General features: G+C 44.1%; 2 protein-coding genes across 5 annotated transcripts; one reads left to right on the forward strand and one right to left on the reverse strand.

Moving 5' to 3' along the window:
- The first annotated feature begins 723 nt into the window (after positions 1–723).
- PDCD4 (programmed cell death 4) lies at positions 724–17,264 on the forward strand. 2 transcript variants are annotated; one of them, XM_084290147.1, is made up of 13 exons: positions 724–868; positions 2,931–3,036; positions 4,307–4,403; positions 7,547–7,846; positions 8,425–8,519; positions 10,042–10,155; positions 10,397–10,618; positions 10,905–11,002; positions 12,211–12,325; positions 13,097–13,204; positions 14,260–14,370; positions 15,094–15,233; positions 16,512–17,264. In XM_084290147.1, exons 3-13 carry the CDS (start codon positions 4,364–4,366, stop codon positions 16,570–16,572), a joined length of 1,404 nt encoding a protein of 467 aa, XP_084146273.1. In that variant the 5' UTR covers positions 724–868; positions 2,931–3,036; positions 4,307–4,363; the 3' UTR covers positions 16,573–17,264. The 2 variants fall into 2 exon arrangements, with proteins under 2 accessions (XP_084146273.1, XP_084146274.1); XM_084290148.1 differs by lacking the exon at positions 724–868 and adding an exon at positions 2,644–2,786.
- On the reverse strand, positions 15,364–17,818 carry BBIP1 (BBSome interacting protein 1). Of its 3 annotated transcripts, XR_014618611.1 has the most exons (4): positions 17,730–17,818; positions 17,470–17,650; positions 15,728–15,847; positions 15,364–15,592 (listed from the first exon to the last, which is right to left on the reverse strand). XR_014618611.1 is itself a non-coding variant. In XM_084290149.1 (3 exons), the coding sequence occupies exons 1-2, from the start codon at positions 17,773–17,775 to the stop codon at positions 17,493–17,495; spliced, it is 204 nt and encodes a 67-aa protein (XP_084146275.1). In that variant the 5' UTR covers positions 17,776–17,818; the 3' UTR covers positions 15,364–15,592; positions 17,470–17,492. The 3 variants fall into 3 exon arrangements, 2 of the variants coding, with proteins under 2 accessions (XP_084146275.1, XP_084146276.1); XM_084290149.1 differs by lacking the exon at positions 15,728–15,847; XM_084290150.1 differs by lacking the exons at positions 15,364–15,592; positions 15,728–15,847 and adding an exon at positions 17,089–17,211.
- Between the last annotated feature and the right edge of the window lie 7,924 nt (positions 17,819–25,742).

Here is a 25,742-nt window from a genome sequence, read left to right on the forward strand (position 1 = left end):
GGCTGCAGGAGGATGTTCAAAAGCAAATCTAATTACTGAGCATTAAATAAGTGAAGGCGTGCTTTAGCATCCTTTCAACCCGGAGCTGACACTGACTGGTAAGGAATGGGATTGCTGGGCTTGCAGTTCATTTTATGAAGGCACCTTGCAGCCCATGCAGAAGACACAAAATAAAAGTGCATTGAAGGCAAAGAACCCAGAAGGCCAAGAGACAGGGAACTGAGCAGAGCAGATTGATTTAGCAGATACATTTTTGCTGTCTGCGTTATGGATAGAAATCTATATTTTAATTGACACTGCGACAGACTAGATTGTGATCAAACAGAACCGCTGAGGTTTCAAGATCGCAGACGCTGCCTTTTGAAAACACTTAAGAACAGAAAGTAAAACTCTGAGAAATCCGCAGTGGGGAGTGCAAAGAAAATGCCCTGCGATGTGTTTAACCAGAGGCAACCTCTCCGCTTTCTGCTGCTCTCTGTGGTGCGGGAGGGCCGATGGCCAACGCGAGCCACAGTGGGATGAAAAGCAAAGGCCGGCAGCACGCCCACGAGGCTGCGTGTGCTCTGGACCCAGGCTGGGGAAGGGCTGCTCCACGCGTTTTGGGGAACTCCAGCCAATGGTTTCCTCCCCTGGGTGTCATGGGAGGGCTTGGCCAGCGAGCGAGAAAGGGAGGGGAGAGTTTGAAAACAACCCAGCAGGCGCTAAGGGAGGAAGAGAGCTGGGAAGTGACCCGCTCGCCTCTCTTGCAGCACTCTGCTCCAGGTGGAGGGCAGCAAGGGCTCCCAGCGGCTCCCCACGCGGCGTGGCGTGGCACGGTGTGACACGGTGTGACACGGTGTGGCACAGCGTGGCAGAGCTCCTGGCACAGGTAACCTCGCGTGGCAGCTGCGGGCTGCCCACAGATGCTCAGAAGGGCTTTTTTCTTCTGTTTTCTTTTTTTTTTTTCCCTAAGAAAACCTGGGTTTGGTCTGAGTGATGCATGGTTTTTTGCCCTCTTGTTTCGAGGGGGATTTGGGAGGTATGTTGGCTATTAATACAGCTGGGGGATGGAGGCAGGGAGGGAGCAAGCAGCCCTCTGCAGCTCAGAGATTTGTGTGTGATTGGCTCTGTCTGTTCAATATTAAGGTTTTGAGGCTGGGAAGGCAAAATGGTGATATCTTTTAGTAGGCTGGTAGATAACAGTGGGAAAATACAAATAATCTTGCATGCACATCAGTCCTTTTTCATGTCACAGTGTCTTAGAAATCTGAAAGTATGGACAGTCAAACATAGACGAGATTTTCAGTGTTTGATAACCGGGGTGCTAATAGAGACGTGCAGCAGAAGAAAGGAAACCTACTCTGTTTTCTTGTCTGGCAGTGTGCTGGTTAGTTCAGGAGCGTTCATCTTCTCTTGATTTAATCACCCTGCTTTTGGGCCTCGTGGAAGTGACCCAGTCCAAAATTTAACCAGAAAAATCCTCCCCCAAATTTTCTGCGGTGCTTTACACCAGGTAGTAGCAATTGCCATGTGTTTTGTGGCATCTTCTCTTGTCACTATTTCAAAATGCTTTTTCTGCCACCTCCTTTCTCCTCTTCCAAGCTCCTCTCCTGTCTTGCTGCAGGGAAAGCCGAATTCCCTGATCTTTGCTAGTGGATAGAAATTATTTTCCAGATTTCTGAGCTGTAGTGGTATGTACTACTCAGTTAGGGTGAAAGAGCAAACTAGAAATTATTTTTTGATTGATGGGGGGAACAACATAGTTTGAGGTTGCTTCTGGGTTGCTTATGAAAAAAGCCTTGTGTGAGCATGTGAAACTGTCCCGACTTGAAAATGCCTGGAAAAAAATGCCTGGAACCTGGAGTCTTCAGGAACAAGAAAGATTTTCTTCCTGTCATTTGCCCGACGGGAGCAGCATTTATCATTTATCACTAGAAACACAGCAATCACGCCGCATGCTCGTTTCCCAGATCACTGTTGTTTTGATTCTTAACCCTACTTCTGATGATTCATGTGGAGCCGGGCCAGCAAATGCACTCGGAGCCTCTTACACAAGGGAAGCCTGGCTTTTAACTCCCTCAAAACCACGCCAATTTGGAGCAAAAATCCACTGGAATAATACCTAACAGCCCCATAAAACTCAGCTCATGGGGCATTTATGTAAAAAACAGCGTGAAACCCAGCTGGTAGGGGACGAACTGAGGGGGATTCTCTGTGGGGAGTGAAAAACCTACAAGGCAGAAACCCCTCAGCGGGGCGGTGTGGGGACATGGGGAGACGGGTTGTGAGGCTGCCTCCATGTAAAACCCGCACATGAGGCAGGAAGGTGGAGGTTTGGGGCTGGGTGAGGGTGTAGGACTGTAGGTGTGCAGGGTGTAGGACTGTAGGGTGTAGGACTGTAGGGGTGTAGGTACAGGCCACACAGCCCAGCAGCGGCCCCCTCCCCACCCGAATGGTTCCGCCCCGCTCCCCCCGCCCTTCATGGTCTCGCCCCCCTCCTCTCCCTTCTCTGCCCAGCGGGCCGAGCCCCCCCCCCCACCTCCCCACCCCAGTCCGCTGATTGGCCGAGGCGGCGGGCGGGAGCCAGCCAATCAGCGGCGCCGCTCGCAGCCGTGTCGCTGGGGGGAAGAAAACCCAAACAAGCGGGGCCGGGGGGCGGGGCCCGGCCGAGCGGGGCCGAGCGGAGCCGAACGGAGCCGAACCGAGCTGAGCCCGGCCCCGCCCCGCCCCGCCCCTAACGGTCCCGCTCCCGGCTGAGGGCTGAGGGGAGGCGCCCGGCCCGGCGGGCCCCGAGGGGCTCCCGTGAGGTGCGGGGCAGCCCTGCTGTGGGGAGCTGCAGCCAGGGCTCTGATTGACGCCTGTTATCCCACCCGAAACCTAAAGTTCTGTTATAAACGACGTTTTTCTCTTAATTGGTGCTGAATTCGGGGGTTTTGTCTGCTTTTTCAAAGAGGTGCAGCGGCTGATGGGACGTCCCGCTGGGAGGGGTGCAGCGCTGCTGGCATAGACCCACCGCACGGCCAGCCCTGAGGAGGAGCTGCTGGATGACTGTGTGAGGTAAACACCACGCAAACGTGTCTGAATTGAGCAAATGTGAAGCAAAATTCCCTGCTCTGAAGCTGTGGGTAGACCCATGTGGTGCCAGGGGGTTGGGCTCGACGTGTCCCTTCCAACGCTGGATATTTGGGATGTTCAGGGGTTAAAAATGGTGTGGGGATGAGGAGGATCGCGTATTGCATTAAATTAACTGTTGGGATGGGTGTTAGGAAATGACAAGGTGGTGGCAGTTTGGTACCGTGCCCTAACCCTTCAGTTCCTTTCCTGTCAGCGCGCTGTGATGAATCGTGTGCAGTTGGTAGGTCTGTGGCAGGAAAGTGGGCATAAAAGGGGAAAACCAGGAAAGGAGAAAAGCGGAAGGGAGCGATGCCGTTTGGTGTCACAATCTTGCCACTCAACGGTAAGCTGCTTTCAGGGCAGAAATGGATGAAAAAGAAGAGCCACGGTATTCGGATGGGACAGGCACGTACTGGTAATAGTCACAGTGCTACAAAGTGATCTGTGAGGATCTCGCAGGTAAAAAAAAAAAAAAAAAAAAGTGCACGGGGAGTTGTGAGGCTGCTTTAATTTTGTGTACATAAAGGGAAGATGGATGAGCTCGGGAGGGATGAGCTCTTTCACAGTGACCTGTGGTGGTTTGTGGAATAGCAGCTGCTAGGAAAAGAGAGCAACAAAAAAAAGTGAAATGTTCAAACTTACCCCGTGCTGATTGGCACAGAGACATGTGAAAGTTTGACAGTTGTACATAAACACATACGTTAAAATATAACCACTGTGTCCTTGAGGGGAGGAACAAAAATATCTTGTTTTTTAAGGATTTGTCTGAACTTGATAAACAGGTACCATTTTATCAGTATAGTTCAACCTGAAGAACATTTCTCTTGTGGATGCAATTATTACATTGATATCGCATGCTTTTGTAGATAACTGCTCTGCAGAGGTGGACGGTCCTAGGTTGATAGAGGTGACTTATCAACTTACAAAAGCTGCATACAGGGGGCTTGTACCCTTAACATAACGGTTTTTATCCTGGTTCCTTCTATATAAGCAGCAGAACTAACAACTGCTGAGACATAAAGGCTTTGATAGATGTGTTTAAGGGTGGTGCTGTCTCATGTTACATCTTCTACCTTCTCAGGAGTTTTTCAGTGGCTACTGGTAGTTAAGTATAACTTAAACATATTTTGTGAGTGAAGCCTTTATAGCTCTGTACTCCTTTCGGATTTAGTCTAGTGCATTTCTTCACTTGGGCTTCTCCTTTTCCGTTTAGGCCCTGAAGGGAAAGCATTGAGACTTTACATTTCACAGTCAGTTCTGTTAAGCAACTATGGAAATAGAAAAGGAGCACGTTTATGTTAACACAACAGGTAAGTAATAGATTCAGTACCTTTTACTTATATTTGCTTAGCTGACCTAAAGTGTTCTCTGTTGTAAATTGTATTGCCTGTTAATTTTTAACACTACTGCTTTAAGAAAAAAACTTCACATATTTACAGAATATGTGTTGAAGTTTTTTTTTTTTTAAAGGTTATTTCTTTCAGGTATATATTACAATATCCTGCTTGATGTTTATTTTGAAGCTGCTCTGAAAATAATAATGAATATAACACTTCTCCCATAAGTTAGTAAATAGTGACTTTCGACTCTGTCATGTGATTTTTCAGTAGTGCAGGTGTAAAGGCAGGTGTGAAACTGCCTTGAAATTGACAGCTTGGTCCATATCACAAGCACATTTTATCATGCTTGGTCAAATTAATGTAATTTCATGTTGTTTTTATGTGCCTTCCAGAGATTGTGATGATCTGCACCAACCTTCTTATGTCAATTAGTTTCTGTAGGTTTTGTAATTCTTTTTTCTAAAAAAAATCACATATGTTATGGATGGTATGCGATGCAGTCGAAGTGGCAGCATTCTCCATATGAACTCTTACTTTAAGCTTGAAGTAGTTTGCTGCAGAAGATGCACTGCTTCTCAGCATTTTAGAATGACGTTTGGATAATGGATGGGAGGCTGTGAGATATCTAAATTGATCTAATTTGGTCAAATGAAACTTGTAGGTAGGTAAGTATTTGCTGAACGTTCTTTTTGTCTAATAGTAGTGCCCATAAAAGCACAGCTTTCAACTATGCCTGCTAGGCTTAATAGCAGGTTAATTAGATCAATTTGGATAACTTTTTAATATGTGGTAAGCAAAGCCTTAAAGTGTATAGGATGCTGTTCCTGCTTGTATATGTGATGTAGATCTTTCCAATGTCTCATTTTAACGTCATTTTTTGTGTACTTGTAATGAAAGAGATTTATAAAATTATTCAAAGCTAGTTTAATCTATTTTTTTTTTTAACCTAATTAGGTGACTAACAGTGGAGGGCCAGTAGGTCACGGTATTGTGGAGTAAGAGGCTACAGGTGGAACTTACATGGTGTTAAATAAAAATAAAAAAAATGTAGTAAGAAATCAGTAATGCAGTATGAAATCCTGAGTCTTACGGGTTGGACGTTTCCTGTGGATGATTAAATTTAGATTTGAACCTGAGATTGGGACTGTGTAGAGGCTACACTGTTGTCTCCCCCTTTTTTCTTAGTAGTCAAAGTCATGATTGACTCGTGTTAATTAAATGTTGACCATTTTCTTTGAAAATGGAGAGAAGTAAGTGGTCATCGAAGAGTGTAGATCCTGTGTAGCCTGGTTGCAGGTCTGAACTGGAGAAATTCATGGGAGACTCAGCATGGTGCAGAATCTTAATTCAGTTATCTGAGATGAGCTGGTTCTGCTGGCGAGGGCTCCCTGGGGAAGAGAAGGAAGGAAACCTGTTCAGTTTTGCTTTTTTGCCCTCTGCTAGCTTTATGCAAATCTTTCATTGTGGTATTAAAATATTATAAAGCTGAGAGTGCTTGTTGTGGGAATTCTTTTCTGTACGTAATGGATGCTTTTCTTTTTTTAGCTTGCTGCAAGCGTAAAGGGAATGCTTTTGTGGGAGTAATGAGTGGAAAGATGAAGCTTATATGGGAACGACTGCATTATTGTTCAGCTATAGCATTCACATCTGTGAGCACTAATATCTAAATGTTGCTTCTTTGATCATGAAGGAGGCAGTTGCATCAGGATTTCTTCATTTTGCAGTGCAGTGTCCTCTTTGATATGAGTAAATACTTTGAGGTTGGAAATATTTTATTAGTGCACTTTGCTTTCAAAACATTTTCATGAGCTTGTTTTGAATTGAAAAAAAATCCTGTTCTGAGAACAGTTGCCAAATGAATGCTTTTAATTAGAATGTATTGGAATGGTAAAGTAATATATTTGTCTACGTTCAAATAGAAGTTTAAAATACTCTTCGTGTTCTGGGTTTAGGGCTTCAAACTTTTCTGTAAAGCAGGTTTGGCACAGCTGGAAAAGCAGCTTCTTCTGTGCACCTCATCAGTGTACATCCTGGGGTTGGGGCCATAGGCTGTGGCTGTGAGACTCTACCAACTGCAGAAAAAAAAAAAAAAAGAAGAAGGAAGAAGAGAGGGAAGAAAAATTTACAGGGACTTTTGCACTAAATAAAACATTCTGCTGAACCATAGAGTTCATGTGGGGGAGAGTCTAACTCTCTGAAATACAGGACTTTAATGCACATTTAAAATTTGTATCTAACTTAAGAAAATTGTGAAAATCAGTGAAATTATTGCACCTCTCAATGCTCTGAGATATTTTTGGATCGTTAAGTTGTGAGAGGGCTTTTTTCATTGTGCAGAGGGTGTTTTAAAAGGAAACAGGGCTTGTTACCTATTACATTTGATTGTAGCAGGAAAAAAACATGGTAATTTTTAGAAAAAGTCTTGAACTACCCCACAGTAAGGAACAATCCCTAAAGAAGAGAGATCACATTGTTTCAAAATACTTTATTCTGAATTTTTGTTACCAACCTCTCCAGATTTTGTATTAAACTGCACTTTTTTCATACCTTTAAAAACAGAAATTAGTGATCTCATTCTTGTATTTTAAGTGTAAATCATTGATTTTTCCAGATGGTGAGCTTTGTTTGAAATTCCTTGAATGAGAGGAATGTTGCTTGATGATGTAGGAAATTAATTTCACTTCGGTGATTATTCTGTTAACATTGCTGAGTTCTTACAAAATTTACTGCATTGGCAGTTCTGTTTGTTTCCAAGTCAAGCGATGAGTGGGTGGGGTGATAACAGGGCACCTAGACCTTCTGTGCTGAGGAATTCTGATAGATTGTTTAACACGGGTGGAGTTCTTTGCGGTTTACCTGTTTATAAATGGTTTATTCATTTGCTGTCTGCCTCTTGACATATGCTCTGTTTAGATTGTGGATGGTATGTGGAGGGGGATAAGGAACGCCTTATTACTGTGATGTGTGGACATATTTAAATTAAACACTACCGTTTGCCTGTTGAATATGAGTGCTATTAAATGCTGTAATCCATTTTAAATGCAGCATTTTGGTATTTTAACATAAAATACTTTAAAACAGTAACAAAATTTCCACTTTGCCTCCTTTTTAAGAACTTGAGAACCTCAGTGATGCTCCATTTTCCGGTGATGAAGAAAATGGTGGGTCTGACGAACGAAAGACTGAAATCAATGGAAATTGGATTCCTGCAACTTCGATTACTGAAGCCAAAATAAACGCTAAAGCCAAGAGACGGTTGAGGAAAAATTCTTCCAGAGATTCTGGGCGAGGAGACTCTGTCAGCGAGAATGGAGAGACACAGAAGACCGGAGTTGTCATTCCAACGAGCCCAAAGGGGAAACTCCTGGATAGGCGGTCCCGGTCCGGAAAGGGAAGGGGTCTGCCAAAGAAAGGTTGGTGTAGCTTGGTGAAAAGATTACTGTGATGATGATTCTGTCAAGAACACAGAGATTTTGTTGTCACTGAGAACCATACTTGTAGCCCACAGTCTATGCAGGCATTTGCTCCTATTGCCACCTACCAACTAAAAAAAGCTAGGTGGAATCTTTATATCAAAAATTTGTGAGTATCATTAAGTAACTTGTGTCTTTGAGTTAGGTATCTTTTAATAGTAAATTGAAGTAATCTTTTAATAGTAAATTGAATATGAATTTGAACTATTTGGGGTTGAGGCGGTTCACAGGAGTGTTACTAATGCGAACTGAAAGCATGGCTATATTCGAAAGTATGGTTGTTTCAAACTTCAGCAATTCTTACATAGTTTCATTCTTCTAGTGTCTTACTGGAAAGTAATGAAAAGACTGGTTGCTGAAGTGGGAACGTGTCAGAGAGACACTTCTGCCCTTTTCAGCAAATATGGCTAGAGTCAGGAGGTGGTCACAAGCACATACTGAGTCAAAGAATGTTGGATTGAACTGAAATTATTGCATGTAAGCTGACTGTCCTTGCTTGCTGTCCTCTATTTCGCCAGGTGGAGCAGGTGGTAAAGGAGTTTGGGGAACACCAGGTCAAGTGTATGATGTGGAAGAAGTAGATATTAAGGATCCTAATTATGATGATGACCAGGTAGGGCAAATTTCCTTGCACAATGCTTGTTTTGATTTCCGTTATTACTTAAAATTGCCGTGATGCTTATATTAATGAAAGTTTAACCTCACAAGTTATGCGGGTGTTGGACTATCTGTACTAAATGCTCATTTTTATGTTCAGTAATGGATTGTTGGCTAGCTAAAGGGGTGTGATGTAGGAGTGTGGCAGTGTAACACTATAGATCTTAGACCTAAACTTTCCCTCTGTGTCTGACTAGGCAGTGTGGTTTTCCCAGGTGTGTTCTTTCATTGCTTGTTCCCATGGAGGTGAATGTTGCAACGCTGCTCTAAATTGCAAGCAAGCACCAAGTTAAAAATACCACACAGATTTTTAATTTGGGAGTTTAGTCCATGACAGTATCTGTTAGGGATTGTTCTCTTCCTTATATTTCTCTTCCTTATATTCCCAACATAGCCATTTCTTGTATCTGCTTGGTATTTGTTGTGGAAGATTGTGCCCTACAGCCATATTATTGGGGAGAACATCCCCCGAGTGATGGAGGAATCCTTTGAGCAGAGGTTGCTGCTTGTAACCATAGCTGCTGAGGTGATGCTATCTCGGTATGCCAGGACCTGCTTTCAGAATCATTTTTTCCTGCAATTCAACACTGACATCAGCAGACAAGGCTATTGAAAACGAACCTGATGATTTCATAAAATGAAGCTTTATGAAGAATTAATATTCCAAGGAATACCTGCATGCTTAGCTTTTCATAAACATAGTCTATTGTGATAGGAAAAATAGGCTTTTGGTCTTCTGCTGGAATTCTTGACCGTGGTAAGCTTCCTTCTGATAGATGTTAGTTGGAAGCTTCTTTTTTTTTTTTTTTTTTATTTCTTTTTCTTTTAAATATTGCTTTGATCTCTAGTATTGCTCTGAGTATTACTTCTGTAGTCTTTGAGGAACTGAATTATAGTGGAGAACTCTTCAGGACCAGGTTATACAGGAGGCAGCTGCTGTGTGATTCCCTTTTTCTCTTTAGGGAATGCCTTCACTCACAAATGTTCTGAAAATGCCTTTCTCTGTCATGCTATCACCTGTCTGATCACAAAGTCCCTCCAGGGAAGAAGGAAAACAGGCAGGCTTGTCGTGCTGTCAGGGACAGAAGTACCATTGCAGGGAAGGCTGCTAGAAGTTAAATCTTCCGTTGCAGCACAGATAACTCAGCTGGGCTTTAACAGGAGTTTCTGTCACCCTCCCTTGAGTACATAGGTACTTGATCTCTGTGTTCGTATAGTGTCAGCAGAAATCCAGTGACAGAGTTTGAACTATTTTCTGTCATTGAACAGTAAATTCAAAATATAAGAAACGTGACATTTAGCCAGCATCATCCACAGTTAAACTGTAGAGACATAATCTGGTGTTTTCTGGTAGAATACTAAAATATAAAAGCATTAGGGATGTAGAAGGTGTTTTTTGATGCTATTAATGCTGCTGAAGATTTAAGAAGTGACTACTGCTTACAAAAGGGTTTATGCTTTTGTTTCTTTTGAAATAGGAGAACTGTGTCTACGAAACAGTAGTTCTACCTCTGGATGAAAGAGCATTTGAAAAAACTCTAACACCAATCATACAGGAATATTTTGAACACGGAGATACTAACGAGGTTTCGGTATGTCACATGCCTTTATTTACTTCAGGGGGCAAACCTGTAGTGCACAAGGGAATCCAACTGCCAGCTGTAAATGAGTGTTGGCAAGAAATGTGCAGTAAAAATAGCTAAGCAGTTATACGTACGCTTCTGCTTATGTAATGAATATAAGCAGAAGTGTGTATACGTATTTGTTTATAATATATATTTAATATTGAAATGATGAAATGTTAATCTGTTTTGTTTTTCAAATCTTATTCAGGAGATGCTGAAGGATCTAAACCTCGGTGAAATGAAATACAGCGTGCCAGTGCTGGCTGTTTCCTTGGCGCTGGAGGGGAAGGCTAGCCACAGGGAAATGACATCTAAGCTTATCTCCGACCTTTGTGGGACAGTAGTAAGCAAAACTGACGTGGAAAAATCATTTGACAAACTGCTTAAAGATCTACCTGAATTGGTGTTGGATTCTCCCAGGGCACCCCAGGTATATCTGCAAATTTTTGTGGTAGAAGTCAAAACCTTTTCCTTCTAAATTACAGCTAAAATTGATCAAGCAAATTGAAACAAGGCTCTGCGTTTTGAAAAACAGCTATAGATTGTCTTGGTATCTGTAATCCCCTATCCAGCTTCCCAGGCTGTGTTTTCTACTTTGAGCTGTCTCATTTAAATAAAATCTGAAAACCAAATACATTGTAACTTTCTACTTAAGCTGTTTTGAAATTCAAGGTTTATATAAAAATGCTTTTTTTTTTTTTATTATTTATTTATAGTTGGTGGGCCAGTTTATAGCTAGAGCTGTTGGAGATGGGATTTTAAGCAGTACTTACATAGATGGCTACAAAGGCACTGTGGATTGCATCCAAGCTCGGTAAGTTTCTTGCTTTCTATAGCAATGTTTTTTTCTATTCCACATGCCTGAGAAGGAAATCATGAATACGGGGCTTCAGGATAAACCATGTGGTTCTGTAATTGCTTTTCTAATTTCAAACTATCAAAAACCCACATCTGCAACAACAAAACACAGAATTGCGGATGCCAGAGGAGAAGTACTGAAAGTGCCTTAAAACTATATTCGATACACTGGAGTTCATCTTGTCAGGTTTGTCTGGCTTTTGTTTTGGGGGGGATAACCTGAGCTGAAACTAGACGTGACTATAGAGGGTTGTGTCTTCTACAGAGAAAAAGCTTTAATGTGACTAAGGACTAATAGCATTAAGACAGCTGCTGTAAATATGTTGTGAAGTACGCAAGTGATCAAGTGTTTTGCCTCACAAAGATTTTAAGTTTGTGTAGTGTTTTCCTAGACTTCCTTTCTGATGTTTCATTTATCAATAAATAGAATTGTTTTCAGTTCCAGGGTGAGTAGTCTGAAGGAGCAATCTCTGAGCAAAGAGGAGCATTTCAGTAACTAGCCATGCATTTTTAATTTTTTCCCCATAAGTATGTTTCAGGCTCAATACTGAGATGCTAAACTCATACAACTTCTAATGGTGCTTAACTGGAGCTGTCTTTTTTCACTGTTTTTCTTCTCAATGAAACAACAAACATCCCTAGTTCACAACATTTTTGCAACTACATATTTGCCTTCTGAAATGCTGTCTTGGCTTAAATTCCAAATGTTTCACAATTCTTTAGACAGAAAACATTTCAGTGCAAAAGCCACTTTTCAGCATGGAAGCAACTCAAGCCTCTTGTTCTGAGATACACATGCTAGCCTGCATTTTTGGAGGAGCCCAGATACAGTTCCTCCCTACAAAAGAAACTATTAAATTCTTTCCTATGAGACTGTTTCAGGTTCTGCATTGATGACACACAAACACTACCACTGCAGGATTGTTCCCTGTTCAGAGCAAAACATAACCAAAAGTGTACGGGTGGCAGAAGGAGAGCACAGGAAGGGTTCTCTTGCTAGCTTCTTGATCTAGGAGGCCCAGTGGAGTTACTAAACCTGACCTTTTTCCAGAGATAGGATCACTTTGGTCAGAGAAGAACAGTGGGGGTGAGGGTGTCGATGCTACAGATGTCTTTTAGAGATTTATTATGAAACTTTACTAAAATCTGAATTTATCTTTCTAGAGCGGCTCTGGACCGAGCCACTGTGTTGCTGAGTGTGACAAAGGGTGGAAAGCGTATAGACAATGTGTGGGGGTCAGGAGGCGGCCAGCAGTCTGTGAAACACCTTGTTAAAGAGGTAACTCATGTCTACAAAACTATTCTCCCCAGAGTTTACTGTTTGTCTAAGCTTACCTTGTTTGGGATGGAGCAAAGAGATGCATACATCCCATAGCAAAATGATGTCTCGAGTGTTGTATTTTTTTTTTTTTTTTAATACAAAGTAGGTTTTAAAAACTGATGTAGATAATTTTGTGGATGGAAATGGATGTCCGTAGTGGTCAGTGGGGGGAACAAACTAGGTAATATTCTTTATTGCAAGATTACACCTATTCTTACTTTAAGCAAAATTTTAAGCACTTAGCTTTTAGGAGTTCACAGTACAAAATGATGAAGTAATAGAGGAGCCAACACGAAACTGGCTAAACTAAACTATCTTTTTGGCATCAGTGATTAAAAGCACTGTAATAACTCAAAAAAGAGGGAGGAGGCAGAAACAGGGAAGCTTGATGGTCCCTGCAAGGAGGTTTAAAGGAAGCAGTCACATTGTAATTCCTAGTTTGTGAGTGTAGCAGATGACAGGAGCTCGGGGAGAAGATAAGTTTATGTAGATATCTTACAAAACAATATGCTTGCATATTTGTCTTACATTATAGGCAGGTATTTGGCTTACATTGTGTTTCAGGTCTCAATTTAATTACGTTTATAAAAACACTAGCTGCAAGTTTCAGGAACTAACTTGCTGCCAGGTTGATTATGCAGCATGAAAAAAACAGATCATCATCAAAACAGTTGACAGCTTTTAAATCTTGTATCTAATTAGTTTTTGTTTTGTTTTAAAATTCAATAGATTGATATGCTGCTGAAAGAGTATTTGCTTTCCGGAGATGTACTGGAAGCTGAACGTTGCCTTCAGGAACTGGAAGTACCCCATTTTCACCATGAACTTGTGTATGAAGTAAGGAGAAACCAGTCCCTTTGAGGACTGCCAGTAAAACCAACAGATTTTGTTTTGATGTGGGCATGCATATAACGTAACTGGAATTTGAAGCTGATGTTGCAAGTTCTGATGTTATTTAAATAACTAAATTATTTCATGTAAAGCTAATGGTTTATGTGTTCACTGTGTGTATGTTGTGCAAGAAGTTGCTGGTCCCTCTGGGAATATCCAGAGTTAATTTTTTTTGTTGTTGTGTTCAGATTATTACAGATCTCTGAGGTCAGCTTATTTTCTGCTGAAGAATAGCAGCAAATAGTCATAGCTTGTATTGGTGTTGACTTGCTTTAATTGCGTACTACAACAGATTTTAGACATCTGTGTATTCTAATGGGTGTTCCCTATTTCTGTTAAGTTATGAAGTTTTCTCTTTAGGGTGGAATTATTCCTTCTAGTACATCTGTAAAAAGCTTTGAGATGTTTTAGAACCAGACTATATGAGAGAAGGATCTTTGTTTTATGTGGAAGGTGACTGTTCAGAATTGTACTCTTACCTGGCAAACTGGGAGATGTTGTGTAAGGCCAAACACCCACAAACTGCAACATTTACTCTTCAATAAATTGACTCCTTTTAGAAAATCCTCTTAGGATAGGAAAACAGATACCTCCTGGTTGATGGGGTTTGTGGAGACTGCTAAAGTTGTAAATTTTCCTCTAAAGTCCTGGAAACAAAAATCCCAGACACAAAACTCATCTGTGCTGCAGCAACCAGATGGGTACAGTCATGTACCTCTCAAACCAGGAAATACTCTGCACTCTGTCTACTCCTTTCTGTTTTTTTGTTTTGTTTTGTTTTTTCGTTTTTTTTTTTTTTTCATACCTTTTATCTTTATGCAAATAACTTTTCATTAGTCTTTCTTTTCAAATAATAATATACTGGAATTGTATACGATTGCATTTTCTGGGGAGACAAGTCCACAGTAATGCGTTCATTGCGTTTTGTACTTCATGTGCTTACATGTGTACTTTCACCACTATTTTCTTTTCAGTTAAAATGCTTACATAATTTGTTTTAGGCAATTGTGATGGTTTTGGAGTCAACTGGAGAAAAGACCTTTAAAATGATGCTGGATTTGTTGAAATCTCTCTGGAGATCTTCTGTCATCACTGTGGACCAAATGAAAAGAGTAAGTGTGGCACTTACAGAATACTGGATGAGGTCTTTAAAAACTTGCTTAGTTTTTACCCACTTTTAATAAGTATTTATAGCCCATTGCTGACTCTGCTGCTTTTTTTCCTCCCTTCCCTCCATGGTCACTCTGTATCCCATACAGATAATGCCATTATCTCATACAGACAATGTCATTTTCCTCACACACATTTCTCGTGTATTGGAGGGAGTACAAAGGGGTTCTGAGCAGCGGTTTTCTCTTCAGCTGTGGGGTACGGAATATCTGAATCTTCACTGAAAGATTTTCAACTGATTTTATGCAATAAAATGATAAAAAAGCAATCATAGTATGCTGTGATACAGCTACATGTCTTTAAAATTATTTTTCTTATCCAGTATACTTCATAATCGAGAAGTGTGTTTTCTTCCTTCTGTTACTACCCGTGCAAAAGCAGCCTGGCTATCACAGAAACCCAGATAGCACAGAATGTATGACTTAAGAAGCTTAAAAATTCAGCTAGTGTATTTATATAGATGGGTAGTTACATAATACTGTGCTATTGGTTGGTATTATACCTTGCTTTGCCACTAATTTGCAGGTGCTCTGCTTTCAGTTTGTTGAAACTGTCTGAAGTATACGTGAAATTACATAAAAAATCATCCTCTGAGTGCAAAAGGGCGTTTTAAAATAATACAATCATTGAATAACCAGATTATTATTTGTGTTCTTACACTACAGGGCTACGAACGAGTTTACTGTGAAATCCCCGACATTAACCTGGATGTGCCACACTCCTATTCTGTGCTGGAGCGGTTTGTAGAGGAATGCTTTCAGGCTGGAATCATCTCCAAACCACTGAGAGACCTCTGTCCTTCAAGGTAGGTGTTTTACTAGAGATACTGCTTTTTATCCCCACTGTAGGTAACAGAAAGCAGGATCTTCGTGACCCGAGTGTTAGAGATTGGAACCCAAAACTAGGAAAGATGGAAAAACAGAAGAGGGTTGGACTGGGAAACCGTTTATTAAAAAGCTGCACTAATACAAAACCTTTTACATGGAGGCTGGGATAAATATTTGAGCAAAGCAGGGCCTCTGCTGAATCCCCGGCACCATGCCTGTCTGCTCTGCAGAGGACAAAGGCCCGCCTCTCCTCTCAGCTTTGCCGATTTCCTGGGCAGAGATCAGCGCATCACTGAGATGCAAGAGTCAGATGTCACAACGATCCATGCAGGCAAAGCTGGAAGAAAAACAAAGCTTGAAAAATAGCTTAAATATACTAAACAGCATTAGCCGAATTCTAGGATTAGACAACCAATTCTCCTTTTTTGTTTAAAAGGAACCGGGATATTTATGCAGCATAAGCCCCACGTACCTGATCCTTTACTATCTGCCCATCGTGGGCTTTGTAAGGTGCTTTTTGTTTTGTTAGTGTTTGTTTGAACTGCAGGTCATCAGTATTCTTTTCTCTCCTTACTGGTCACAGTTTCATTTCCTGTGGGAAATGTGTGTAAAAATTTAAATTTGATGTTAAAACCATTACTCACAATTTTGCGCATTGGGAATATTGCTTGTTAGATCTTTTCCAGTCTGGGTGTTTCCTTAGGCTTCTTAAAGCATCTTGACAGCTTGCAAAAAATCAGGTTTGGAAGGTTTAGTGACTTCATTGAAAGCAGCCTCCACGTGTGGACTTCAGGCTTAATATTGAGTTAGTCTGTATTCCGATACCAACTGTTTTGTGGGCTTGGGGAGTAGGAGGGTTGAAAGTCATCGCTGCAGCAAACGCTTGATTATACTTCAATTCTCACGAATATATTGAGAGGCATTTTTGGCTTATGTACTTCAATTTGGGGTAGAAAAATGCCAATTTTAGGCAGCATCTTTTTCAAGTATGAATTACAAAAATAAATAGAAAAAGGTAAGCAAAGCAGAAAGAACTTGACAATACAAATTTTGAAAAGCTTCCTAGAAATGAACCAAGATGTGAGATGCAGATGAATTTTCAGCAGTTGAAGGGTGATTGTCAGCTGTATCTTGCTGAATCTTTTACACCTTGTATTTGACTCCCAAGATCAAGAGAAGATTCTTCAGTGATAGATGAGAGAAAGAAATTACTCCACTGTAAACTTCCTGAAAATATACTTTGTGCTCTCTTACAGGGGCAGGAAGCGTTTTGTGAGCGAAGGAGATGGAGGCCGGCTTAAACTCGAAAGCTACTGAATGTGGGAACTGACTCCCGAAGCCTGAAGTTTAAAGGGACAAGAGATAGATATCTATATATATACAGACACGCGTGCTTGTTGGTGTGTGTGTATATATGTACGCACATATATTGTATACCAGAATTCTAAGAGTTGCTTAGCACAGTTCATATTTTTTTAAAAATACATCTTTGGGGTACAAATCATTTTTTTTAAATAGTTTTATAAATTTCAGAACTTTTTTTTTTTTTTTTGGCATACAGTAGAACAACTGGCCACTCCGCTGTGGTGGTGCCTTCAAATAAGCTACCTTTTTATAAGTGCCATACGTTGTGACCTAATCATTCCGTGTTTGCATCGATGTTTGACTGCCGCTCTTTCTTTCAAGGACAGTGTCTTCGTCATGAAATCACTGGCTTGTACAAAGCTTTATAGAAGGGTCAAGTTAAGCTGCTGTGATCCCATTTTCATTGCTGCTGAAGAAATACTGTGCTTTGGGAGAAAAAAAAAAATAGCTATTTCTTTGTTGTAAAGAGCCCATGGAAACGGAGTTGTTGGGTCATGGGACAAATTCACCTGTTCTGGGGCAAAACGCAGGTCGGTTTTAGATGTTCCAGCCACCACCTACCAAACCAGTCGAAATGTTTTTTCTATGTAACTGGAAAAGTGAAACGTTCTGGTAAAAACATATTAAAAATATTTTTTTGTGAAGCTCTGCTTTCTGTCTTCATTTTTAAAATGATGTTTTACAACTGAACTGCTCCCATCTCTGACGGGTGAGGTGTACATCTATCACACTACGAGTTAGAAGATGTGAGAGAGCAGTGACTAAGCACTTAAATTACGGGTAACAATTTTAAAAAGTGTTGTTAGAACACTTTTAACGCGCCCCCCAGCCCCTATCCCCTCCTCCTACCTGTGGCCGGGCGGCTCCCGGCGCTAGCGCTGCGAGCCCGGCGCCCCCCCCGAGGCCCTCCCGGCCGCCTCGGCCGCCGCCCGCTGCAGCTCCTCCAGCTTCTCCAGCGCCACCGACTTGAGGGGCAGCACCTTGGGCTTGCACAGCACCATGGCGGGGACGTCCTCGGCCGAGAGCTGCCCTGGGGAGAGGACAGGCAGGGGGTGAGCGGGCAGCGCGCTGGGGCCGAGCCGAGCCGGGCCGTGCCCGCCCGCCCCTACCTTGCTTGGGCAGCACCTCGCGGAACGCAGCCTTCCCCTCCGGCATGGCGCCGCTGCCGCCAGGAGAACTACAAGTCCCGGCGTGCACCACGCGGCGCAGCGCTCTGCATGCGGGGGCGTCTCCCTCGGGGCATGCTGGGAAATGTAGTCCTTACGGTGCGGGCAGGCATACCAGCAACGAGGCCCAGGGGTAGTCCCGCGAGGTTGACCTGGCCGCCCGGGGTGTGTGCGGGTCGCCCCGCCCCGCCCGGTCCCTCTTAGTGTTATGGGATGGGCTCCGCGCCCTGCCCGCCCCGGGCTGTGTGGTGAAAGCCTGCACCCTGCTGACCCGGCCTCGGCAACCATTTGTTTAATTGCACTGAAATGCTGGGAGCACCCTTCAGCCTCCTCCTCCAGGGGCTGTGGGGAAAAGCACAGATGAACCCACTAAGTCACAAATCAGAACCAAAATGAGTGCCAAACAGCTTTCTGCCCCCTGTGCCTCTCCGCTCTGTCTCGGTGCAGCCAGCTCCGAGCTTCCTGACCCACACAGCTGCCAGCCACGGAGTCCCAGCCCCTCTGGGGTCTGCATTTAACTCCAGCTTCCCTACCACCACCTCCCCGACGCTTACACAGAGCCCCTATTTGTACTCTGCTAGGTGTGTTTCCTCCGCGGCAACCTGCGGTGGGCAGCTGCTGGCCCCTCAGGTAGCCCGCTGCCACCCCACGGCTCCCTCGCTACGTGTGGGGCCCCGCGGCCGCCTCGTTTCCTGCCTTTGTGGAGCCGGCCAAAGACAACACCGCCGGCGTGGGCCAGCAGGGCCCAGCAGCCCAGTCCGTGCTCTGATTCACTTTATTCCACTCGCAGGTCAAAAGATTGGCATCGCTGAGGCGTTGAAATGGACGCGCTCGCTCGGGACATCCTTCGCGGCCCTTTGAAGTGCGCAGGAGCCTTCCCGCTGGTTTCGGTGGGAACGGCCACCTCCTTTGTCTCCTGTGCTAGTCGGGGTGTGCCAATTAGCGTTCCCCATTGATTGGGAGAGGAAAGGGCAAGGGACCGGAGACAGATTTATGAAGGTTGTGGATGTCTGTAGACCAGGACGTTTGACACGGTACGTGCAGTTTGCGAATTAGTAACTTGGTAGGTTTGGGTTTTGTTTTTGTGTTGATGGGCTTTGCGTGTTTATGTATGTAATTAGTTATTTATTTTGGTTATTTATTTATTTATTATTTTCCAAAGTGACCCTCCTAGCATCTCAGCTGGCTAGAAACGAGTGGAAAAGACAGCCAGTTACGAGTGAAAGTCTTGCACTGTGAAGCCAACAGTTACTCCTGCGGTGACAAATACGGCCTGCGGAGCAACAGAAGATGAACTGAAAGCCAGACGTCGGAATTAAATTGCAAGATGGTTGTTTTGACAGAGCCGATGACCACCTGCAGTCCAGCATTATGTGAGGGTTGGCATTGGTAACAACCAGAGCCCCCCTCGGTCACATAAGGAATCACTTTCCCAAGACAGTTTTCCTGCCAGCGAGGTTTGTTTGCTTGGTGGCAGGAAACAATGGCCAACTCGGGTTGTGACTTGAGTGTTTTAGTGACTGAGAAGTGGAATCTGGCTTCATGCTAAATCCATTCTCGTAGCTAGTCAAATGCCAGCTTGGCAGCCTGTCTATAAACTGATAGCACTGAGAGTGGAGTGGCTAGGGGGATTGCTGTCAGCAGTCTCCGGTAAGTCTGCTTTTAAGACACCTCTTTCCATTGGGGAAAAAACAGTTGCCATCTTCAGGACTGTAAGGACTGGATGAGAGAGAGGAGAGAGGCATGGGCATTGTCTGGAGCTTGGTGTCGCCCTTTTCAAGGTGCTTTACAAGCAGTGATGGGCTTAGCTTTGAGTCAGGCCAGCGTTCGTTCAGTAGAGCAGTGACAACCACAGTCAGCAGGAGGGGAAAGCATGGCACGTAGGACCTAGTTCTGCTCTTGTTGGAAGAACAACAACACAAGACGTGAGTTTTTCAATTACCTGGTCTTATTCTGCAAAGGGAAGCGTAGTTAGAGGTGGCTCCCAGGTGCCTGGGGAACTCGGAGCAGGGCTGTGTGGTGATACCCACATCTCAAGTTGTGCCCTCACTGCGTGTGGCTTTTTAAAGTGCTGAGACTCGGCCTTCAGATCACAGAATCGTAGAATCACTCAGGTTGGTTGGAAAAGGCCTTTGTTGCCAGTGTGAGAGCACCACCCCAGACAAGGACAACGCACTAGGTTCCATCCTCGTTGTACTGATGTCGCAAACAAGTTATTCTTGTACGCTGCAGAAAGCCTCACAACCACAAAACCAGCAATAATTTTATAAATGATAAGCTTGTTTTCCTCCTCCTCTTCCCAGATATTCTGAGTACAGCAGGCAGCAGAGATGTGCATTGCTGGAATCCGGAGAGTTTCATAATGTGGCAGCCGCTTGCTGAAAGCCCTGCAGATACAAAACAACACTTATTTTAAGTCTTGAGAAATATCTTCTCTTACCAAGGAGAAGAAAAGAACCCAAAACATGTAGGTGAAGCAATATGGCCGGTTCCATTTGTTTACAAGGCTTGTTTTTTGTCTTTATACATTTTAAATGCTTTTTTTTGTATTCTGTTTTTTGAGCCTTTCAAGTTCATGTTTTCCATTTTTTTTCATACAACAAGAAAGTCTGGAATTGAGTCCTTTAAAAGCAAAACTCCGGTTGAGCGTCCCATATAGCCATGTAACTCCAGACACGGCGGGTTTAAAAATATCCCTGCTTTCATGAGAATTGCCCATCTCTCAGTGCTAAGTTTAAGTAAGTGCTTTGTTGACAGTTTAAGACGCTTTTAACAACACCTGTCTGTGTTTGCTTTCCAGGCAGATCTCTCTCTTCTTTTCCAAACATTTAGAGCTTGTCTCACCTCTGCATGTGCTGATGGGGTCAGAAATGCAGTGCACCAGCCTGGATAACGCGTGTCGAATAATTCATACAAGTGCTTATGAAGGTACAGGTGTGTAGATTTCATGCCGTTGTCCCCCTAAGGTGCTGAGTGGTACCAGAGGGTGCAGAGCCCACCGTCCAGGCAGCAGGGTGGTGCTGCTGTCCCCGGAGCAGAAAGCCTCGGTGACTCCCTGGGGGAACCACAAATGCCTCCAGAGCATGATGTTTAACCCAGTCCTTGTTTTTAGGAGGCAGTTGACAGACGAGTGATTTCTTTTGGTTCACTTTGCTGAATGTAACGGCTTTAACTCTGCTGTGTGACGCGGTGCTGTTCCCGAGTCCACCACGAAGGAGACGTCCTCGCTCAGCGTGCAGGTTTGTCTTCCACTGCTGGGCACACACAAGTGCCTGGAAATGCGTTATCCAAGGGACACAGAAACAGCTTTTTGTCCAGCTGCTCTTTCTGTTCTCTCTCTAGCCATAACGCCCGGTAAAAGCGGAGCCTTTTGCCTGCCTCATTGCTCCGTAAAAGCCCCGCTCTGGGCTGCCAGGCCCAGGCTGGCACTTCCAGGAGGTTACCGCTCTACTTGTGTGGTTTGAATCGCTTAAGTCTTTGGCCTTGTGCCTTCAAGTGCCAGCAGAGGCATGCTGTAATTGCCCGTAAATGCACCGTCTGTCATATTATTGTTTAATTATTCCAGCTTCTTACTGCCACACACTGCTTAGTGTCTCTCTTGCTATCTTTATTTAATTGAGTGGAAAAAATCCGAGACTTGCGCTTCGCTTACGTCACTTTGTATTTACCCAGCATCACTGGATCCTACTTTGAAGTCCCAGCTTTTGTACGTAGAAGCCAGCCTTCTATGCAGAAAAAAAATAATGTAAATGTCTAAAGCATATGTTAGAGACAGAATCAATATTTTAACACATGGTAAACTCGGGCCATAAATCTCTTAACACAGTCAGATGATTGTATTGTTCTCCTTTCAAACTCCGCTCTGCCCCTTGAGAAACAAGAAGGGGAAAGAAAACCCGCGAATAACCAAGCCCTTGTCCTCACAATGCAGGATTGTTCTTAGCCTGTCACTTTGTCTGTGCCACCTCTTCCTTTTCTGGCTACTAGCTCTCTTTATTCTTCTCTGCCAAACGCCTTCATCTCCAAGAGCCTTCTTTCCCTAGCCCATCCCTACTGATGGGTTTTAGCTTATTATCAGGATATCAGCTCTGTCCTTGGATCAGCCTGTGTTGACCAGTCTCACTGCCCTCTTCTGACAGTTTCAAACACCCCTCTGCTTCCTCCAAGCCTGCAACAAACCCGTTATTAATGTGTGTGTTGAAAAAAGAAATCATCTCGCAGAGATCTCTCCTTGTCCGTATGGTCTATAAAAAAACTTGGCAGCATGTTGACTGCTTTCCTTTCCTCATGCTCCCCGTGTCTGCGACAAATAAACGCATGCCATTTTTCTGGTCCTATTCTCAGTCTTCTGTCTCTGAACCAGAGCAACCTTTTTGTACAGCACCCAGCACACACAATTGGGATCAAGCAACTCTGTGTTACTGCACCAACGGTAAATATTAGGGTTGCTGGCATTCTCCCTAGACTAGTTTTCCTGTCTCTAGGCAAAGGGAGTTTCATGATGTCCTTTTGGAAGATCACCGTGTGCTTGAATAAATCTTGCTTTCAGGACTTTTCTTTTTTTCATAAATCCTCAGCCGAAATTTTCATTCACAGGTGTGCTCCGTACAATGCCTAGCTGCCTGGCAGAGCCAGCGTCGTTTCTGGGGCTGTGCTTTTGGCTTCCCATAACCGTAAGATTACTCATTTCATACTATTTTCTGATTTGTTTTATTTTTCATCCATCTCTTTCCTGCAGGAAAGAGCAATTTATATAATGATTTCACTGTGGAATTGACTTCAGGCTTTACTGCTATTTGTCACCATTCAGGAAATCCATCCCTGGCTCCAGAAGAACACTCAGTCCCTGCTGACAGTCTGGAAGAGGGAGAGAAAATAGATAGCAGAGCTGAAGCTATTAAGACCAACAGGCACATATTTTATTCCAACTCAATTTTCCCTTCCCAAATACCTTTTAAAGAAAATCTTTCTCTTTGAGAGACCGTGAATTAAGGTTGGTTTTGTTTGTTTTTTGAGGGAAGAGGTTGTTGTAGTTTTTTTGTTTTGTTTTGTTGTTGTTTTTCGGGGTCCTTGCTGATCTTCATCTTCTTCCACATTTCAGACAGCAGAGCCTGCAGCCGTGACACGATGCAATCCCAAGCAAAACTGCTGCTGCCTCTGGCCTTGGTTAACCTGCTGGCAGTGATACTTGCCTGGGCATGGGGCAGCTGGCTTTTTACACAGCTCAGCATGGATATGCTGCCACTCCCAGTCACTTTTAGGACACAGCCGAGTTGTTTTTCTTAAGATTACTTCTGAAGAAAAACATGTAATAAAATGTTCGACCTTCCCAGGGCCACCACTCCCTGAGACCTTTCCCCTTTCTTGGCTTCTGCGAGAGCTTCTTTCCCTCGGCTTCACACCTTTATCAGCTGAGAACGATAAGGGTACAGAGCTGCTTGGCTCCGGGCTCTCCCTTTGAAGCACAGGCTGCGCTGCCACACCGTTGTGCCTCTGGGGGACTGGACGATCACCGAGGACAATGGGGAAGTGAAGTCTGCTCCCTCTTTTGTGTGGAGCAGAGGCAGGACTTGGCCTTTTATGAAGTTCAGCAGGGGAAAACTCGGGCTTTCTCACTCGTGTTCCTGCATTCCGTGCCCTACCCGTCAGCCTGGTGCTAATCTTCACGGACCTTTGAAGGCAAGAAATGACACGCAGTGCAAACGAAAGCTCAGCCAGGGTATTGGTGCCAGCCAGTTTTAGAAGTCTGACGCGGGAGCCAAGTGGAACAGGTACAGGGGCAGGAGATGCCGTGTACCACCTGCAGGCACGCAGACCTGCGGTGCTCGCACGGCATCGGAGCCCAACGGCAAAGCGCGGCGGGCGAGGAGCTGGGGAGCCCAGGGCCACATCAGGCTCGAACGCACTTTCCCGGGGAGGAAGTGGCTTTTCCCTTGGAAAGCTCAACTCCCCAGGGTCCCTATGAGGTCAATGGAAAAAGTGATTTCTTCAGAACATGATTCAGAGTGCCTGAACACAGGCTTATCATTTCGACTACGAATGGAGCTTAACCTCTGTAGTTTTAAAGTAGATTTGTGAATGCCCACCCCCTCCTGCCCCCTAGTTTTGGGAATTAGGGAATTATGCTGGGGGTTAGTGGTAGGCAGGGTGCCCACCACAATTCAGGTGCTGCAGACCCACAGCCTTGTCCACTACAGCACCGCATGTCCTATTGGATCCTGCTTTGTCCTTGTGGCATCTCCTGGGATGTCAGAAATGGATCTGCAAGTAGCAGAAGAATCAAATGAAGTCAAGAAATGTTGGTTTCTTTATGGATAGCCTGACTGGAGCTGGAATAATCAGCATCTGTTTCAGTTTAAGCAAGTTTTCATTCCAGCCTCTCTCCCTTTTCAAAGTACAGACAACCGAAGCCTTTAATTTGCCGTGTCTTTCACTAGAGAAAAGTAGGAGTTTCTAGCAGCTGATACTATCCTGCCTCGAAATCTACACTACAAAAATACAGTTTATTGTCTGTTGTGAATGAAAAAGCTCTCGCTTGTTTCTCTTGTTTGTAGTGTTGACTTTGAAAGATAAATTGTTTGAACTGGTTGACTCTCCGTTTGTGTAAGTGAAGATTAGCTTGCTTGATAGCCGGCTGGATTTGCAGTTTCCCCTTGCACTAAATAAACCGAAGACCTGCCAGCCTGGGGCAGTTAGGACACGGCACAGACTTGAAAAAGTCGGTGTGCATACTGGTAAATATGGGAAACTCCTCTCATGCCTGGCATTCTGGATGTGCCATTTCAGGGTTGGTGTGTCCTGCCTTTCCTCCTGGAGAAGCCCTTGTAGGACCTGGGAAGCGCGTCTGAAACCTTGCTACCAGATAGGTTCCTAACGAGTTCAAAGGTAAGGCTGGCAGGCCCAGAGCAGTTTTTTACATGACAGTTTCACAACTCTTGAGTCATGCTGCTGCTCGGTTTTGAGAACACAGACACCGTAACCAAACTCCATCCTCTTCCCATGTGCGTGTTTGCTCTGTAGAGCCAACGGGAGGCAAAAAAGCAAAAATAACTTTTTGTCCCTCAAGTAAGCAGACCTGACTGAACGCAGAAAAGGAACAGGCGTTAAAAATAGCAACATCTTACAGTACTGCAGCCCTTAACTGAGAACCACATTTTGAGGTTCCCCTTCTTTGTATCCTTCTTTGTATTGCAACAGCAGAAGCTTTTGCTCTGGCGGGGCAGAGTCTCTCTCAGATGCGATGGATCCTGTTGTTGGCTGCTCTGTCACAGCGCTGGCTGCTGGACATTGCCAATGGCTCTGGGTGTCCACGTCCATCCCCCAGGCACAGCTCCTGTGCCTCGCACCATTCCTCTGTCCCCTTCAGCTCCTCAGCTGTGCCAGTTCTTCCAGCCTCCCCACCCTCTGTATACCCGTGATAAAGGCAGTAGAGCCAAGATTACGTTCAAGGTGAAGACAGAAAAGCAGCGCTGAAGTCATACGCTATTTCTGTGATCAGTGTGACGCTCACAAAATGAAACGGTCTTCATCATGCCATCAGCCTTCAAAGCATGCTTCTCTCCCACAGAGCAGCAGGACACATTGCAAGCCTTGGGTAAGAGTCCGAAGCCAAGCCTCTGGTAAACTGATGGCTAAAGAGAAGGGAAAGGAAGAGGGCAAGGCAGGAAGGCCTGGGTAGGCTGAGGTGTAGAAGGGAGGAAGGCAAAGCCTAAGACTGGGAATTTGGAGCTTTGGTGCGATGGAAGGAGGCTGAGATTCACAAAGAAAGCGAAACTGGGAATTAGAGGAGTTTCATGCTGAGACTGGCTGTGCGAGGAACTGACAGCAGGGGAGGGACCGAAGCCATGGCAGATTTCAGTTTGTCAGTACAACCAAAGTCAGGGGGATAGGAAGTCGGATGAAGAACTGGCCAAAAGAGACTGAGCAAGGCATGGGGAACTGAAGCTGGAGGCAGCG

Source organism: Netta rufina (genome assembly GCF_964035555.1).
Source record: "Netta rufina genome assembly, chromosome: 7".
NCBI lineage: Eukaryota > Metazoa > Chordata > Aves > Anseriformes > Anatidae > Netta > Netta rufina.

Coding starts and splice junctions, on each gene's coding strand:
- PDCD4 (XM_084290147.1), top strand. CDS start 4,364: ATGGAAATAGAAAAGGAGCACGTTTATGTTAACACAACAG. Junction 10,156..10,396: donor GAGATACTAACGAGGTTTCG/GTATGTCACATG, acceptor AATCTTATTCAG/GAGATGCTGAAGGATCTAAA. Junction 12,326..13,096: donor TGAAACACCTTGTTAAAGAG/GTAACTCATGTC, acceptor AAAATTCAATAG/ATTGATATGCTGCTGAAAGA.
- BBIP1 (XM_084290149.1), bottom strand. CDS start 17,775: ATGCCGGAGGGGAAGGCTGCGTTCCGCGAGGTGCTGCCCAAGCAAG. Junction 17,651..17,729: donor CGAGGTGCTGCCCAAGCAAG/GTAGGGGCGGGC, acceptor TCCTCTCCCCAG/GGCAGCTCTCGGCCGAGGAC.